The following is a 17,684-nucleotide window of genomic DNA, read 5'->3' as shown; positions in this document are numbered from 1 at the left end:
AAGGATGGGTCAGGTAGGACCCAGAGAGGAGGAGGACCACTCCAGGCTTGGCGTCCTCATCATCAAGGAAACGCCTACACACGCCTGGTGTGGGCTGGTGACTCCTGCGGCCTCCTGTGTGCTCCCTTCTTCAACAGGCAGACCTACCGTGATGGCCCTGTGCCCGTCCCAACATCTCCTAGGTTAGTAGAGGGAAAACGAAGACCCTCCTCGTTCTCAGATGTGAAGACTGGGGGAACTCCCCTGGAGGAGCTGGACCCAGCGAATTTCATCTGGGCCTGGACCTGAGTCAGATGCTGAGATCTTAAGACCCTGAACCACTGCTGTGACGGGATGAGACCTGTGGGGCCTCGGGTGGGGGTGGGGGTGCTGCATGAGGGGGGAACCTGAATCACTGGGGTGAACTACGCTAACTGGCCTCCAAGTAGCTCCCTCCAATAACCCCTGCTTTCATGCCTTCATGAGGCCTTCACAATGAATGGGGTTGACCTGTGTGGTCAATAAGATACTGCTGAAGTGACAATATGTGATTTCTGAGGCTAGATCATAAAGGGCACAGCAGGTGGCTTCCACCTTGAGCTCTTAGATCTCCTCCTGGGGGGTCAACTGGCTGCCACATCACGAGAATACCAGAGCATGAGTGTTCTGAAGAGACCCGTGTGGACGGTGACCGAGGCCTCTTGCCAACGGCCATCCCCTCCCTGAGAATCACGAGTGAGGCACCTGAGGATGGAGCCAACAGCCCCAGTTGAGCCTTCAGATGGCCTCAGCCTTGGCTGACACCACAGCCGCCTAAGAATGCCCACCCCAACCACCTGTGTGCTGACAAATGGTGGGGCTGCAGCGACAGATAACCAACACACTGGGTTAAGTGGCAGAGCCAAGATTTGAGCCCAGTTCTGTTTAAGTCCGAAGCTCGCTCTCAACCACCATAGCCCACTTTAGTCTCCGAATGAACTGGCTTATGGCTGCCATCACTACCTGACCCGGCTAGTGGCTGGGTAGGACTGGCAGGAGAAACTGTGAAAAAGCTTTGGGGCCTCAACAAGCACAGCCGTGGAGATGCGAGCTCTGTCTTTCGAGCTTCATTTCTAGATCCTCGCCCTGAGACCCTGCATGCCCAGGGTCACGGGCAGCCTGTGGCTCCCTCACATGCTTCTGCGTCTCTGTCCAGGCTGCTCCCTGGTGCAACCTCTCCATCAGGCACGGGCCTGCGTGTCCATTGCCACTTGGTGTCCGTGTCCTGAGCTCTGACGTTCTCCTTGACAGTTTCCCTTCATTCCCACCTGACACGCCCCCCAACGTGCCCTGGAGACACACAGGGTAGGTTACATCATCATCTGCCACACGGGCCCCTCGCAGAGCCCACAGATATGCTGGCGTCCGGCCACAGGACACCAGTCAGGGCTCTGTGCTAGAAGGTAAGCTCTCATGGGCAGTAATCTCCTCACGCTTATCCCTGCCCCCTGTTCCTGAACCTGCATCTCTCACTGAACCTGTGGTCTCTCCTGGGGGTAGGAGAGACCTCTCCTACCTCTCACGCCCTCTCATTCTTTGCTACTCCAGGCAGGCATGGAACTCCCAGGGCCTTACCTGGCAGAGAGCGGATGAATTCGTAGACATCGTCCACGTTCCACTTGGTGGGCTCACTTGGCAGGAAGTGGTGTCCCATGCCCACCAGGTCCCGCATGTGCACGTCAGGGAGCTCCAGGTCCCGCGGGCCTTGTCGCCGGCGGGAGGTGGACGAGCTGGCTGAGATGGGGGACAAGGGTTCCTCGTAGCTTGAGTTATCTGAGCAACGGCTGGAGTCCTCCTGGCTGTGTGTTAGCTGCAGGGCAGCGGTAACTGAAAGGGGTACGGTGCCTGTTGGCTGGGAGCAGAAACAGTTTTCCTCAGGATGGGGGAGTGAACCGCCTCTACAAGAGAGCTGGGCAAAAGCAGGTATAGTCTCCCCATTCTGTCTGGCTGGCTGCTATGCACCTTTGAATTCTAGATCAAAAAGTATCTTCTGCAACGTCCTCTCTCTGATCCTAAGCAGAGTCCTAGTGCTGGTGCACATAGCACCCTGCACTGCAATAAGCTCATTATAGGCCCATTCTTTCTCGTGGGCGTGGGTTTAACCAGGGCTCTGTGGGTTTTGGGGACTGGTCTGTGCACCACCTGAAAGAGCATGTGGATTTTCTTACGTGTATCCATTTTTTACTATAGCTTTCATCAGATTCTTAAAGAGGTTTAAGGCCAAAACAATAACAATAACCAGCAAAACACATGGTCTAAAGCATCACACTAGGCTGTGAGTTCTTACAGCACAATTCAGAGCTTTAGTGCCCAACAGTTGCTGGCACATAGCTGGTGCTGAAACATACTTAATGAACAGAACACCCCGTTTTTGATAGAGACCTTTAAGGATTCAGTGCTCTGATGCACAGAGAAGCAAAAAGGTGGGGAGATGAAGGGTGTTAGCTTCTTCTCCCCTAGCCCTTCAGGTAAGGCAGGCGTAGCTACCTGGGACAGCCTATGTCTTCACGTGCAGCCCCAGAAGTCAAAGATGGAGGCAGACTGGGAGAACGGGGTGAGCAGAGGCAAGGTCGCAGAAGAGGGACCCTGGGTCCCTCTTGAGCATCCATGGGTCTAAATGAGAGCTCTCTGAAGGGACACGGGGAAGGCTTGACTTGACACATCAGGAGAAATGAGAATATGATGGAGCACTGACAGCCGCAGCAGAAAGGACGGTGGGCGCCCAGGGCTGTGCTAGGAAGGGGAGTCAGTGGAGACTTGAGAGAATGAGCTCCAGGCTCCTCTGGCCTCTCACCTGCTTCTTGGTATCCTTGCTAAGTGTCGGCAGACTGGCTTTGCTGGCCCGACGGCGGTTGTGGGTCGTGGCTCCCGCCTTCTGCAGCTTGCTCCGGTCTGAGTGGAAAAGCCCCACTCGTTTGGTGCACCCCACGTTGTACCTGCCAGAGTCAGAGGAACAAGGGAGGTCAGGGCAGTCGCAGGGTGCCCACAGGCCCCAGGAGGAGTAAGAGCAGCCAAGGGGCAAAATCTGAGTCTGTCTGCTCATTCCAATCCTAAGTCCATCACTCAGGACTGGCTGTGTGAATCTGGGCAAGTCACTCAGCCCCTGAGCCTCTGTCTTCCCATCTGGAGTTGGGGATGACACCGCTCACTTTCTGTAACTGGTCTGGCAGTTACACAAGCTTGTGCTTGACACAACTGCCTGGCTCACGGGAGAACCTAGGGCTGCCCTATTCTACTCCACACGTTACCTGTGCCAAGAAGCTAGTGTCCCCTGTTCTGATGGGGGACAGCTTGGCAAAGCATCACAAAGGTGCCAGGAGGACCTCCAGCATAGCCCGAAGGGAAGGAGGGCTGGGGGCAACCCTACTCTAACTGGTCCGCAGGGCCCCTCTGCCTGGGGGCCTAGAGTCCCTTCTTCTGGGAGCTCAGGCCCCTTCCACCTTGGCACAAGGACCACACAGCACTTATGAGTCAGACGTCTAGATCCCCAGCTCAAAGACTTTAGGCACAAGTACTTCTTGTGCCTCAGTTTCCCATCATGTACAAAGGGCCTGACAGCAATCCTGGCTCACAGGGTTACTCTGAAGACGAGATGACACCATGCGTATCAACGCTCAGCACAGAAACCTGCGTGCGGCAGGCCCACGGTAAGCACTGCTGCCTGCTGTGAGCGTCTGTCTTCTGAGTCGGGTGGCGCTCACAAGGGAGGTACAGTCAGTACAGGGCTCAGGGCAGCGTTTCCAGTGGGGGCCTAGGTAAACCCTACGGAGATGGGAGCTGCCAAAGCCAGGTGCCGGGGTGCCAAGGAGGGCCAGACAAGCTAAATGCCTCTTCCTTCCATGTGGGCTTAACGCTGCTTGCCTGGACCTGCTCATGGAGTTCTTGGTGAACAAGTGACAGGACACTGCTTCCAGGCAGGGCATGGAAATAGGGAGCTGGGCACCAAGGTGCAACCCTGAGAGGAGGGGAGGGGCTGGGCACAGCAGCGGAGTGAGGGTGCATACCTTTTTGCACAAGCCATGGAACAGAAGCGCTTGGAACGCTTGAACTTGTAGGCGAAGTCCACCCGGCCACAGAGCTCGCACTTGAGTTTGAGGGGAGTACCCTCCTCTTTGGACTCTGAAAGCATGAAAGTTGGTAAGTGCGGACAGTGAGTGGTCCCCACAGGACTGTCCACAGCCTGCCCTGGGGCCTCTCACACTCTGCCCAGCCTGTTCCTTGTGCCCACAGCTGTGCCCTGCCGCAGCAGCCTGGATAGTGCCAACCCACTTCCGCTGCTGTTTTATGGCTTCGTACCCTGGACACCTGAGAGTTTCTTCTTTTAGGGGCTAGGAGACAAAACATGGTGGGGGGGGTAGCGCCCCTTCTTCACAAGCCTAACCCTAGAAGAAAGCAGGCGACCCTCCAGAGGCGAGTGCTACGGCTGTCACTGCCGCTTTGCGATCACTCTACCCTTCCTGGGGCGGGGGCGGGGGGGGGAGGGGGGTCCGGCTGGCTGCCAGCCTGGGTATCAGAGCCCAGGAGATGGTAGCCACGCAGGCACCCCACCCGCCTCCATTTAGCCAGGGGCTCCTGTGGCAAGTGCAGCCCTTACTTGCTCCAGTGTGCCTCTGCGCTGGCCCCTCTCCTGAGAGCAGGCCCCTGAAGCAGTGGAGGAAGGCCACAACTTGCCGGCTGGCCTATAACTCAGCAGTAACTCCCGGGGATCCGGGGCTGGAGAGGAGGACACACGTTTCCCCGGGGACAGGGGCTCCTATCCGCTTTCGAGGGACAGGGCTGAGTGCACACTGGGGGAAACGTTTGGTCGACCGCCATGTTCACATAATTTCTGGCTCCAAGACCCTCCGTGGACAGCAGGAAAGGACCTTCCATCCTTGCTGATGTCCCGCTCCACCCCAACCGAAGCCCCGGCACTCAGGGTCTGGCACACTACCTTGCAGATAGGGCTCCTCCATCTCTGAGTCAGTGGTGGTGGTATGGTCCTGCTGCGGAAGTTTCTCAGGCAAGAACCCCTGTGCATACTTCTTCTTGAGATTCCCCACCAGCAGGGACGAGCGTCCCACCTAGAGGACAAGGCGACAGGGAGGCCGTGAGGGTCAGGTGGGCAGGCTCGCTTGCTCTCAGCCTCATCACAATCACAAGTATAAAGCACCCAGGCGCAGAGGCCAGCCCCCACCCCCCCACCATCCAGGCACACCCTGCTCAAGGCCTGTTTTGCTGTTTAGCTCATGAGGTAAGATACCACTGGCCACCAAAGGACAGGGATGAAAATGGCTTCAGCCCAGGACTGACGGATGGTTTAGAGGTCAGGAGAATATCTCCTCTTCCCAGTTGTCTAAGGCGCACAGGTGGAGACACGGGTCAGGTTCCGGCATCGCTGGAACCAGGGCCAGGCCCCAGCCCTCCCATGTCCTGGGGCAGGAACACGACTGAGGCTGCATGTGAGTGTATGGGTGACACAGAGTCCTGGCCACCATTCCTGGATCCCTTACTGTTCTCTCCCTTACCACTGCCCTACCCGAGTCAGAGGGACAGGCAGCCAGAGGAGAAGAGGAACATGGGGACGCGGGGCCACACTGAAAGGCCAACCCTGGACTGGCTCATTCACGCTTTGCTTTACTGCCTTTGTTGCCTTTTGTTCAGGCAGCCTGGTGGCCAGACCTCTAGCGGGGAGACTGGGGCTGCTACCCCGTCTGCATCTACACTGTGAGGTCAGCTAGGTTCTGGTGTTTCTCTAGGAAGCCAAAGGGAGGACGGAGTCTAACGAGGGAGGGGATGTGAAGGGCTAAAGCTCCTTGTAGCTAAGGGGCCACAGGCCTTGACAGACCTCCAGAGGGAAAGCAGATGAGAACCAGCCCAGGCATTTTTATCTTCTGACATTTCAGAAGGGCAGTCCACCCATCGCAGTTAATCAAGCTCAGAGGCTTTGACTGACTGTTCAAACCACTCATGGATCCAAAGAAAGCTCAAAAGACAGATGGCATCCCATGAAGATGCTGTGTCTCTACCAGTTAATTTCATCATGAGAGAGGCTGGAGTGCACTTGGCTCTGGGCTCCTCTCACCTATGGAGCAGGCAACCTGTCTCACCAATTACACGGGCACCACCAGCGCTGGGTGCTGCGTTTAATGAGCCATTTTCTTGCTGCTTCTGTATTTCCCTGCGGTATAATGCTTGAGACACTTGATGAAATGCCCCTTTCTGAAATGCCCCTTACTCTCACTCACTCCTCTTTCAAGGCTCTGTCCCCAGAAAAGAAGTTTCAGGCTAGAACTCTGATCAGTTATCTTCCATTCAGATAGACCTTGAGGATTCTCTTCCATACAGGTTCCGTTTGCTAACGGGCTAAAGTGTTGCCATTTGGGAGTTGAAGCATTCAAACCTGAACGAGGTCTCATTTCCCAAAGTCCATCATCCTGCACCCAACACCCCAGTGTGAACTTCCTTCTAACCAACGGGTTCCCACTTCACCAGGTGGGGACACAGCTGAGTCTTTGTGGAAACTTCTAACTGAAGGGGTCATGCCAATTATTCTTAATTACTGACCCCTTCTGGATCTTAGGAAGACACTCAATCCTACAAAGAAATGACTCTGACATTCCTTTGGGGGGAAATTAGCAAGGAAAGAGCAAATTTTTTTTTCACATTTTTAGAAATTTTACATGGAAATGTAAAAATATTCTAATACACATCCAAAGTATACTTATTAAAAAAAAAAAAAAAAAAAAAGAGGGGAAAAGAAGTAGTCCGTACCGGGAAAGGCTCCGCCCCCTCCTGGATCACAAACCCTTCGATAACATGCGTCAGGATTTGGGGTTTCACAATGGCCTGTGGTGGTTTATTCTCACCATTCTGGGGGGCAGTGCCGGTGATGCTGGAGGCAGAGTTTCCGTTCCCTGAGGTCATGCCGGGGCTGCTGAGGTCGGTCAGTGCATGAACAATGCCCTGCCCTGTCTCTGTACAAGGAAAGCAGGAGAACACAAGCAGATGAGGTCAGAACCAGGTCGAGGCCAGCAGAAGGAGAGCAGGGACTCCACCTCGCCCAATAATGCACACCAGGCAGTCCCCTCCCTCCGTGACCCAAAGTGGCACAGTTTCTGTGGACAAACCACCACGTGAGTCTCGTCCGTTCTACAACAATGAAGCTAAACAACCAGACATGTTTCTTATTTTTATCCTGTGCTAAGAATAGTTCGACTAGGTTAAACAGACAAGGATTCTGCCTTTTGGAGGAGTGAAGACCTTGGTCAATATTGATCTGGACAAACAAGTTAACGTTCAGCTCAAGGGAGAAAAGTGTATTCAAGGTACCATTTAAAACCAGGATGAAAAAAGCTGAACTAGGTAGAGGGCTTGGGGCTTGATGGGTTTGGGGGAAGACAGATTAAAGGAACCTTCTATGAAGTTCCTCGGGCAAGGATCCAATTTTAAGCATGCTGTGAATTGGCAAAGTACTGAACCCCAAGTAAACATTTTAACACAGATCTGCCTATGCAAAGACTGGCTGCTTGGGATCACTGCATTAAGATATGTGTGTGTTCTATTTCTCCACCAAGGAAGCTACCAGGCAGAGATGAGGTTATCTATGCTGTTTCTGCAGGTCCTGTGCTTCCAGTCAAGCCTCTTATCCAGTTCTAGCTTCACACTCAGTCTGATTCTTGGCCGACCACAGTCTCCTTCCTCCATGGACAGCGCTGCCTAAGTTCTCCCCATAGGCCTGCCAGCCTTGCTCTGAAAGGCCTGACAGAGAGCTCCAAAGAGTGTGAGGGGAGCCTCCACGGAACCGCGAGGGACCTCCTCGTCTCCACTTCAAACAGTACCTCTCATGAGCTGCTTCACTGTGTGAGAAACAACTTTTATCTCCTCACTTTTGTAACTCTCTTCCCACCCCTTCCCAGGGCCATTGTCTACCACCACCAACTGTGTGAGCTGAGGCTGCTTTTAAACTGGAACTTCCTAAAAAAGAAAAAAAGAGAAAGAAAGAAAAAGCCATTTCTTTATTGCAACAAGCCTACTGCCAGTAAGCATAACTCAGTGTGTATATGTGTACACACTTTGGAAAACGATTTCAGTATAATTATTAAAGCAATTTTTGCACAAAATTTATAGGAAGATGCTCTTATTTCATGTTAAAGATCCAAAATCCCACCACAGAGGAGGAATTTACAAGGCCTAATTATATAGGATGGAGAAATCAAAGTAAACTCATTTTAGGAAAGGTTTATAACTGGCTTTGTTACTAGTAGTCCTAGCGTACAATAAACCAGGATAAATCTTTTTTGTTAAAAAAAAGTTAATCATGACATACATCTTCAGTACTCAGACTTCTATAATTCAACTGTAATGAACTTCAGAGCTGAGCAGGAGTTACCTGAGAGATGTGATTAATGAGATTTTAAAATAATTCTTTGGAGACACAGTCATACCAGCAAGTTAAGAAAAATTCATTTCAATGTTTATAGTCTCCTTTGAAAAAAAATTTTTGGACAGTTTTGACTTTTCTATAGGGATGGAAATTTTCTACTTTGGATTCAGTGTTTCTAAATTGTAAAGGTGTTTAGGAAGTGAAAAAAAAAATCTTTCCTTAACAATCCATGAATAACTAGGAGGACTGAGTTAACTATGCAATCAATTAAGTTTCTTTGCTTTTAAATTTTAAATACGTGAAAAAACAAATATGTATTTTTAAAAATGAGTAAATGTTAAGATAGAAAGCTTAGTATTTAAATTAAAATCCTATTTTTAAATGGAAGCTATTTCCTTCTAATTAGAGCCTAGATAAATATTCCCTAGGTTCAAGCCCTTACCAATGCTTGACCTTTCTCTGTAACAGCCCCACTTAGTGATTTTCTGGCATTTGCTTGAACACCTCTAATGACAAAGGAACTCACGACCTCTGAAGTAGTTTGTCCCCAGCTTGGACAGTTCAAGAAGTTCTTCCTTACAATGAGCCAAAAATCCATCTGTTAATTTCTATCTACTTATCCTAGTTCTATTCCTTAAGACCACACAGAACAAGGCCAATCATACTTGCACAATGGTAAAAACACAGCCTTAGACTTGGCTTAGAGACTGGTCTCTATCACTCAAGGATTAGCAGCATGTCCTTATCCGTCTCTGAGCCTCGGTTTCTCCAGCTAGAAAATACAGATGATAAGACGACACTCTATAGCCCTGCTATGAGGGCTAAGTGAGACGATGAATAGCACACTGGGAAACGCTCAAGAAATGCCCTTGGTGTCATGAAGGGTGGCACTCATGACCCCAGTACATATTTTCTCCTCCAGGCCACACTCTCTCTGCTCCTTCAACTACTTCTTATCTGAAAGGCTGCAAGTTCATCACCCTCTGTCATCTCTGTCAGCATTTTTTAAAGTCAGGTAGTCAACCCTAACATATCATATCAAGTATTGATCTAAGAGATCCAGTTTGTAAGAATTTTGTTTTGGAGAGCACAGACGGGCAATGAGTGACTCCCTTGTTTTAGTTCACAGCACTTCTGGGGCTTCCCTGGTGGCTCAGATGGTAAAGCGTCTGCATGCAATGCGGGAGACCTGGGTTCAATCCCTGGGTCAGGAAGATCCCCTGGAGAAGGAAATGGCAACCACACCAGTACTCTTGCCTGGAAAATTCCATGGATGGAGGAGCCTGGTGGGCTACAGCCCATGGGGTCCCAAAGAGTCGGACACGACTGAGCGACTTCACTTCACAGCACTTCTATGGAATTGATCCGTTTTCCTCTTCGTTCTGGGATCATGCCTGCCTGCCGCTTTTCACTGATATTTATCACCAAATGGGTGCTGATACCTTATCTCCCTGAGATTTCTCCAACCTTGTTGGACTCTTCTTTTTGGCCCCTCTACCCTACTGATTAATGTACACTGCAAAGAGGTGGTGGTTCCCGAGGGCAGATTCTTTCCTTATGCCAAATACAGTAGCAGAGACATTCACCAGTGCAGGGGCTACAGGGCCAGTGCTTGACTCTGGAAAAAGACCTGTTTTGAATTTAAGTTCTAAAAAAAAAGGGATCTTATTAAGCAAGAGAACAAACTAATAAGCCCTTTCACTACATCCTTAGAACGATCACTCTCCGTTATAACTCTGGCTGGTTGCAGGACAGACAGAGTCCCAGGGACGGGCAGGAGAGTGCTTTACAACTTGTACAGAGGTTTGCAACGATTCTGTTTTGCAGTCATCTTGCAGGCAAACCCTCATCATCTGCTCTAGTAACAAAGGAGTTTGGGCTATTTCTAGAATGACCATACACGATCTCACCCCCTGCCAAGCTCAGCACTCTGAGATTAATTTAATCTGCTTCCCCCTCTCCCAGACTGCTCTGCGGCCTGCTTAAGGGAAAGCAGCTTAAACGTGCAACAACCTGTCCTGCTGGCCCTGAGGCCAGATGAGAGAGAGACAAAGAAGTCCTCTATCTTTGGAATTCCTCCTTACTCAGTTCTCTTGACTGGTCCCGAGACTGTAAGTGCTGCTGGGATTCTCACAGGTCTCAAATGCCTTTATACAGAGTGAGGGACCTGGGTCCGCAAGGCAGAGGCCAGGACACCCTGAGAAGGAGAAGCTGCAAGAAGGAAATAAAACCAAGCTCCAGTGGGGGCGGGGGAAGGGAGAGGTAGAATCTAGCATTTGACTGAAGCTGACCACAAAGGGCCAAGTATTCGGATGAGAATGAACAAAGCAATGTGTTCTGGGGGCGTCGTTACATAACACAGGCCTCAACCTGTAGGCTGCGTCTCAATCTGCTCTCAGGCTCTGGCAGAAACAGTCCTTATAGGGACTGGATTAAAACAGGAAGGGTGAATCCCCTCCCCATTCCCTGGGCCCCATTTGTGAAATTATCTGCTCAGGGCCAGTCTTCTCTGCTAGGCAAAGCAGGGGCCCTATTTAGGCAGGGCTGTCCAGGTCTCGTCTGTATCTTCAGGGCTAACCCAGTGACCAACACATGACAGCCATTTAATAGGTGCTGAACCACAGCGTGTGGAAACTGTGGTCTCCATCTTCACGGCTGACCACAGTTTTGTTCTCCCTAGTCTTCCAACAGCAACCACCAGTTGAGATTGGCAAGTCACTTTCTGAGGCGATAATGACTGAGACAGAGCAGCTAGGCTGGTGCCTGCCTACAAGAATGGCATTTCTGGCTACCTGGCTCTGAAGAATAAGAGCTACTTCTCAGCCCATTTATTCTTGTTAGAGTGGGGATTTCCTTAGTGGATGGGAAATTTCGCATTAAATCAGCTCCAAAGACTGCAGCTCTGGGTTCCCTGGCCCGCTTTGAAACACTGATGCTGGCTCCAGGCATTCAGAAAGGAATGATGTCCTCCAGGAGCAGAGGCCAGAGGCGCCTATAGAAACAGCCTTGCCCCCAGGGCCAGGAGGTAGGTGTCCAGAGAGGCTGAGCTCTCCTGCCCGCGAAGACAGAGGTCGGGCTAGCCCTAGCTAGGTTCCATCTGGGCCACTTTGGAACCAGTTATGGTGCTCTTTTGGAGAAGGCAATGGCACCCCACTCCAGTACTCTTGCCTGGAAAATCCCATGGACGGAGGAGCCCGGTGGGCTGCAGTCCATGGGGTCCCGAAGAGTCAGAGACGACTGAGCGACTTCACTTTCACTTTTCACTTTCATGCATTGGAGAAGGAAATGGCAACCCACTCCAGTGTTCTTGCCAGGAGAATCCCAGGGATGGGGGAGCCTGGTGGGCTGCCGTCTATGGGGTCGCACAGAGTCGGACACGACTGAAGCAACTTAGCAGCAGCAGCAGCAGATGCTCTTTATACGCACAGATACGGCAAAAATCATCAGTTACGCTAAAATATGGTTCAGTACTAACATTTATTGTGGGTGTTTCAGATGGCCTGACCAAGTCTTTCTATTTGCCCTGAAAATAAGCAGCCTTGAAGACCTGACTTCAGAGGAGATGAAAAGCAAGCAGGGCCTCTCCCTGTACCCCTCAGCTTGGCCAGTGGCCATTTCCACTTTCTACAGACATGAGGAAAAAGAAGTATTTTAATTTCCAAGACTTCTAACTACCCGTGCCTGGCAGCAGCAGGAGTAAGACAAAGCTAATGAAGTTAATAGAGGATTCAAGGAGGCATAGTAGGTGATAACACGGATCATTTCCTGCAGCAAATTCTGCTCGGCAAATGGCAAAACAAGGTCGCTTACACAACACAGAGCGTTCTCTCCAGGCCCCTGGCTGTGAAGTCCTGCTCACTGGGCCTCAGCTTGGCAGGCCAGTCCCATGGGCAGGAGGGGTGACAGCAGGGCTCCTCAGCAACTGCCTGCTCTGGAGAGACCCTGAGCGGAGCGCCTGCAAAGGGACACCCAGGGAAGCCACATCCCAGACGGAGAGCAGCTGATGCAGGCCAAGCACACCGGCGCTAACATGGGGCGGCAAGCTGAGGCCCCGTGAGCCCTCAGCAAAGGCTGTGGCCACCCTTTACAATCTCATTATAGTTGGGCCCCTGAAGACATCAGTGCCGCTCCGAAAGTGAGGGAGGTACAAAATCTCGTTAAGTACCAATCTGTTAGTGGGGAGGGTGGGGAGGGGGAAGAGAGAGGGAAAGAGGAATCTGTTAGTGGGGAGAGGTGGGAGGGGGAAGAGAGAGGGAAAGAGGAATCGTAGCTCCATCCTGGGACCCTGACAGAGTAGTCAACTAAAGAGATGCATTTGGTTAACAACCTGCTTTAAAATGCAAATACACACTTGCAGTCATTCACACCTGGCTGTGAATCATTTAGAGAAGCTGAGCGCTTTCCTCCCCATTTAGGGACAGAAGGTCTGGAAAGAGGCACGGGGGATGAAGAGTGGATATTTTGGATCAGGGGCACTAGTCCTCTGATCTGGGACTGGGGTTAGGAGGGTCCTGGGTCTAACATCTTAATTTTCCAGAGGAGGAAAAGGGTGCGTAATTAAGTCTACATTTCAGAATGAGGGCAAGAGTGTGTGCCACCTAAATGAAGAGACTACGTTCTAAAACGGGCTTCCCTGGTGGCTCAGGGGCAAAGAAAACCACCTGCCAATGCAGGAGACCCGGTTTGATCCCTGGGTCGGGAAGATCCCCTGGAGAAGAAAATGGCATCCCGCTCCAGTATTCTTGCCTGGGAAATCCCATGGACAGAGGAGCCTGGTGGGCTACAATCCTTGGGGTTGCAAAGAGTCGGATGTGATTTAGCAAATAAACACCACCACCACCCACTAAACCATGCATAAAAGGAGCTCTTAGAGGTGGGAAAATTGTACTTCGCTTCCCACCCTGGGTTCCCCTGAGAACCCAGAAGGTAGGCGGCACCAAGGCCAAATGTTTGTAGCTTGTGCAATTCTGCTAAGGACCGAGACGTCAGACACACAAAAGGCTGTGGCCTTTTCTCAGAGCTGCTGTCACCATCCTGCCCTCAGAGCACCTTTGCTCTTGGGAGCCTCTCCCCAGAAGGGAAGAAAGGACTGTGACAGGAAGATCCCTTTGGCCGGCTCTGCGGAGAGCTGGCTGGCACAACGCCAGGGAAGCTGGGCCAGGTGGCCTCAGACGGGCCTCCGTGTCACTTCGGAGTGACCTTGTTAAGTCTGGGTTAAGAGGATTCGAGAGCAGACAGGCTTCCTGGATCTTAAGCATCAAGTCTGGTAGGAGGGATCCTCTTCCCTTGCAGCCATTACCATACAGCTAGCTGACTTTCAGCCTGTCTCTTTGGACACAGGCGGAGCGCACAGCCCTTCTGACTCACCCACAGGCCCCAGCTACAGTGGACATAAGCTGAATTGTAAACAGCTGAATGTTTTCCAAGCGGCCACCCCCAGCTCTGGAGGAAGGAATCAATGGAGTGAACAGCCAGCCGCCCCCGCTCGGTTCGGGCCGGGACTCAGGGGGGATTTCCACACAGCTGCAACACTGCTGCCCAGCTCAGGCCAAGGAGCACCGTGCGATGACTACCTCCGGCTGCAGGGAGCCAGGGGGAGTTCTCAACAAGAGCTCCACTTACTGGAGCCAGTCCTCCTTTCCAGCGCCCAGGGAGGGCTCCCAGATACCCTGATGTCACAGTTCTCTAGCAGATGCTGCGATTTCACAAGGCAAAAGGTGTGGAACGGACATGAGAGGCCCTCTGCTAGGGACATCAGAATCACTGGAGACGACAGGAAAAATGGCAGAGTGGAAAGGGCACCGGCTCTGGGCAGACCTGGGTTCACACTCTGGTTCCATCTTTGATCACCTGGGCAGCTTCAAGCACTTGGTACCTGCTCTGTGTCTATGTCTCCATCTATATAAATGACCATCATGCTGCCTGTCTTGCAGGTTGACAGTGAATAGCAGAGTTTATACATGTAAAATGCTTGGTTGGCACTGATTACATCTGGAAGCTGTGTTAAACAGCAAATCTTAGATTATTCCAGGCAAGTTACTGAAGGCCTCAATTTCCTCATCTGTAAAATGGGATGCTTATCTTTGTCTCATAGGATTAAATGTGATACTGCAGTTACAATGCAGTGCAAGAGGCCTGACTTGCCATTGGAGGGCTCCCATCACTGAGACTCAAGAGGCCAGGAAGCCGCCCCAGGCTCAGTGCACTGGGCCTGGCCTCTTGCAGCTCCAGAGCACAGCTGTTCTTTCACTGGCCCAAACTCAGGTATCACTCATGTTCCTCAGATGCGGTGGCCTATTCAGCATCCTGTCCTGGCACTCCTGAGTTCAGGCTTCAGGAAGAAATCATACTTCCGCTTTGACAATGAACTGCAACACTAGGGAAATATACCTGCCGTTGAAGGCAGATCACACATCTCAATTCACCTTCAACAGTCATTAATCCAAAGGACATGAGAAGTGCCAGATTACCTTCCCATGCATTTTTTTCATAGAGTCTCAGGGTATCAAAGGAACCCCAGAAACCAGCAAAGAATTTAGGAGCCAAAGAAGAACCACTTTTTCCCAGTGGTTCTTATAATGCCAGGAGGTGGTTTAGCCTGTGAAAAGAAATTACTTTAAAAAGTTGAAGATAAAATCATGGAAGATGGATTTGTAACAGTTAAAAAAACCCACCACAAATGTTTAGAAAATTCTCTATTTTTAGGCTGATAACAAGGAAAGGCCACCATGTTGCTGGATATGACTCTTTTGTCTACCAGCTGCAGAAGTAACAATATTTTTAGAGAAATGGGTGAGGGTGAGAGAGAGACAGAGAGAGAGAGAGAGAATGCACTAGAGAAAGCCAACCTTGGTTGTCCTTGTCTATATAATGGGATCGATTATTCTTATCTTGCAAATCAATCTTCTTGATCATTTCTGTTCTTAGAAAACACTGCCCTCTCCCTTTTATAACCATCATCTAAATTTTCAATCACCCTACTTTGCTACCAATAAGCTGACCGAAGAGATTAATACTGGAGGCCTAGAAATGTGGACTTAATTGATTTTTAAAAAAAATAGTATTTGGCTCACATTAATTTTAATTTAGTGTCATTTGCTTGGGCTGTTTAAAAATGTCTTAATATAGCAGTGTGGATTTAGGCCACATATGGATGGTTTCAAATATGCTAAAGATATCAGTAACTAGGGATAATTATACTGTATTTGAGACATAATAGCCATGCAACTAGGGCTTTAAAAATAACTCCTAGCAGTCATGAACTCTCATTTTCTTGCCAACAGTTCCAATATTCAGCATCAGGCCTACTCCTCCTAATCTATTGGAGAAGAGTCAGTTATGACATGGCATCTAAAAGCCATCTTTTCTTAAGAGAAGCTATGACCAATTTCACTGCTAAGAAGAAAATCATCCAAGACAGGTTTCTGCTTTACAGAAAGCCCAATGGCAGACTGGGACTCTCTTCAACATCTGGATTTATCTTAGAATACTGGCAATCCCTGTTTAACAGCAATCACTTCTTTGGCAGATGTAGAGAGAATGTTTTCTTTTGGATTGAACTAAAAAAAAAAATCATTTGGAAATTTAAAGTATAGGAAAACACATCCCTTTTCACTAACTATAAATAATTTGGAAGGGGAAGGAAAAAGAAAAAACCATTAAATATGCTGGCCTAGATGATTTTACAATGAATCACACAGTAATAATTTATTATTTAAATCATATGCTATTTTTTTAGTATATATCTTCAAAAACTAATCATTCTTCATAATATAACTGGATTAACTATAAAAAAAAACATTTTTTTATTCATGTCAATTATATTCTACTTTTGTAACTAATGGGGGAAAAAGCCCTGAGTCTGTAAGACTGTTGTCTTGGATAAACAAATGGCTGATTCTTTTCCTAACAATTCCCAAAATGTCATAAAGTTGAATTAAAGATGGTTTGTCTCTGAGTTTTTTTTTTTTTAAACAAGTATATCTGTGTTCTGATGTAACTAAATTCAAGCTGAAATTTTTAAGTAAGTCAATGCTTAAAATGAAACCTGCATCTATTTGAACTGTGGATAAGTATTTCAAGTTATCTTCAACAGGCCCACTTGAAACATTTTTAACAGAACACATATTCAAACCGAGTCTTTTAAACTGGTGACTCACACTGCAGTTTAAAGCAGGCATTAAAACACTGAAAACATAAATCTGTATATGTTCATCACTCTTCCTCGAGGGGTTAGTCCCAGCTTTCATTTCCATCAGACAGGTGCTAGTAAGTCACTGCAGAGTCATTTTTGTTACTGGCAAAAGCCCTCAGGGGAGCAGATTGCGTAAGGCAGCTAGTCCTCACTTTTTCTCCAGGGAGTGGAAAACACCCAAGCATCTCTACAACCACTTTTGTGAGATTCCTCCTGACCACAGAAAATCATCATCTTCATCTTCCAGTTGCAAAAACTGGCACCAAAGAAAGGGAATAAAAGAGAAACTATGCTTTTCTGAAGGCGTCTTGCTTCCTTATTCTTATTTCTAGTAGATGTGATGTAGCTTTTCAGAGGAGAATCTTTTACAGGAGGGAATCAAATCTTCCTGGAGAGTAAATGGCACTGCACAGCTGCAAGAACTTTAATAATATAATCTGGGACTAACCAAGAGGAGGTAAAAACTCTCTGTGAATGTCACACTTCCATGGAGCAGCCTTTCTAGAACTGGAACCACTATTCTATTCTCTAGTTTTTCAATTTAAACTTTATGTTGGCTTACCTACCTATCAATGTGAGCTGAAAGGGAAGGACTTTGACAGGAAAGGGGTGAACTTTATTCAGCAAATAAGTTACTGAATGCCTAGAGAGAGGCCCACAGCCCAGAGGACAGACTTAATCACAACAGGAAAAAACTGAGACAAAAAGACATTCACAAACTCAGGGAAAGGTTCTTAATTCTGAGTAAGTGTTTTCTTTCCCCTAAAACAAGAAAACCTACAGAAGGGACGCGGAAGGGCATGCAAGACCAGAGGCACCAACAGTTCAGTTTCATAAAATCATCTATCTATTTACTCCCCTTATTCTCTCTCCCACTGAAAGATCCAAGGGATCCAAAGTATCTGAGACAGGAAATGAGTAAGGCAGGAAAAAGGATGTGGTTTGAAAAGAGTGGATTCTGGGGCTGAGCCAGAGCAAGGCACAGGCACAGGGTCAGAGATGGGGGAAGGGGCCTCTGGGGCAGGAAGAGAAGTCTCAGGGTCACCAGTTTAGACTAGAAAGTCAGTGTCAGAGGAGGGATGTCTGGAGAAGCATGAGACACCTTCC

The 17,684-nt window shown here is 49.3% G+C and overlaps 1 protein-coding gene across 4 annotated transcripts in view; it reads right to left on the bottom strand.

The window, feature by feature from the left end:
- The window catches only part of PHC2 (polyhomeotic homolog 2), a 120,052-nt gene that overhangs the window by 2,984 nt on the left and 99,384 nt on the right, over positions 1 to 17,684 (bottom strand). For all 4 annotated transcript variants that reach the window (XM_044937967.1, XM_044937966.1, XM_006054674.3 and 1 more), the window contains 5 exons: positions 6,772 to 6,974; positions 4,952 to 5,081; positions 4,023 to 4,137; positions 2,813 to 2,954; positions 1,594 to 1,870 (listed from right to left, as the gene is read on the bottom strand). In XM_044937967.1, coding sequence (XP_044793902.1) covers positions 1,594 to 1,870; positions 2,813 to 2,954; positions 4,023 to 4,137; positions 4,952 to 5,081; positions 6,772 to 6,974 — 867 coding nt within the window. The remainder of the gene's footprint in view (positions 1 to 1,593; positions 1,871 to 2,812; positions 2,955 to 4,022; positions 4,138 to 4,951; positions 5,082 to 6,771; positions 6,975 to 17,684) is intronic.

This window comes from Bubalus bubalis, chromosome 2 (assembly GCF_019923935.1).
Source record: "Bubalus bubalis isolate 160015118507 breed Murrah chromosome 2, NDDB_SH_1, whole genome shotgun sequence".
NCBI classification, from domain to species: Eukaryota; Metazoa; Chordata; class Mammalia; order Artiodactyla; family Bovidae; genus Bubalus; species Bubalus bubalis.
This window is presented reverse-complemented; position numbering and strand designations above follow the sequence as displayed.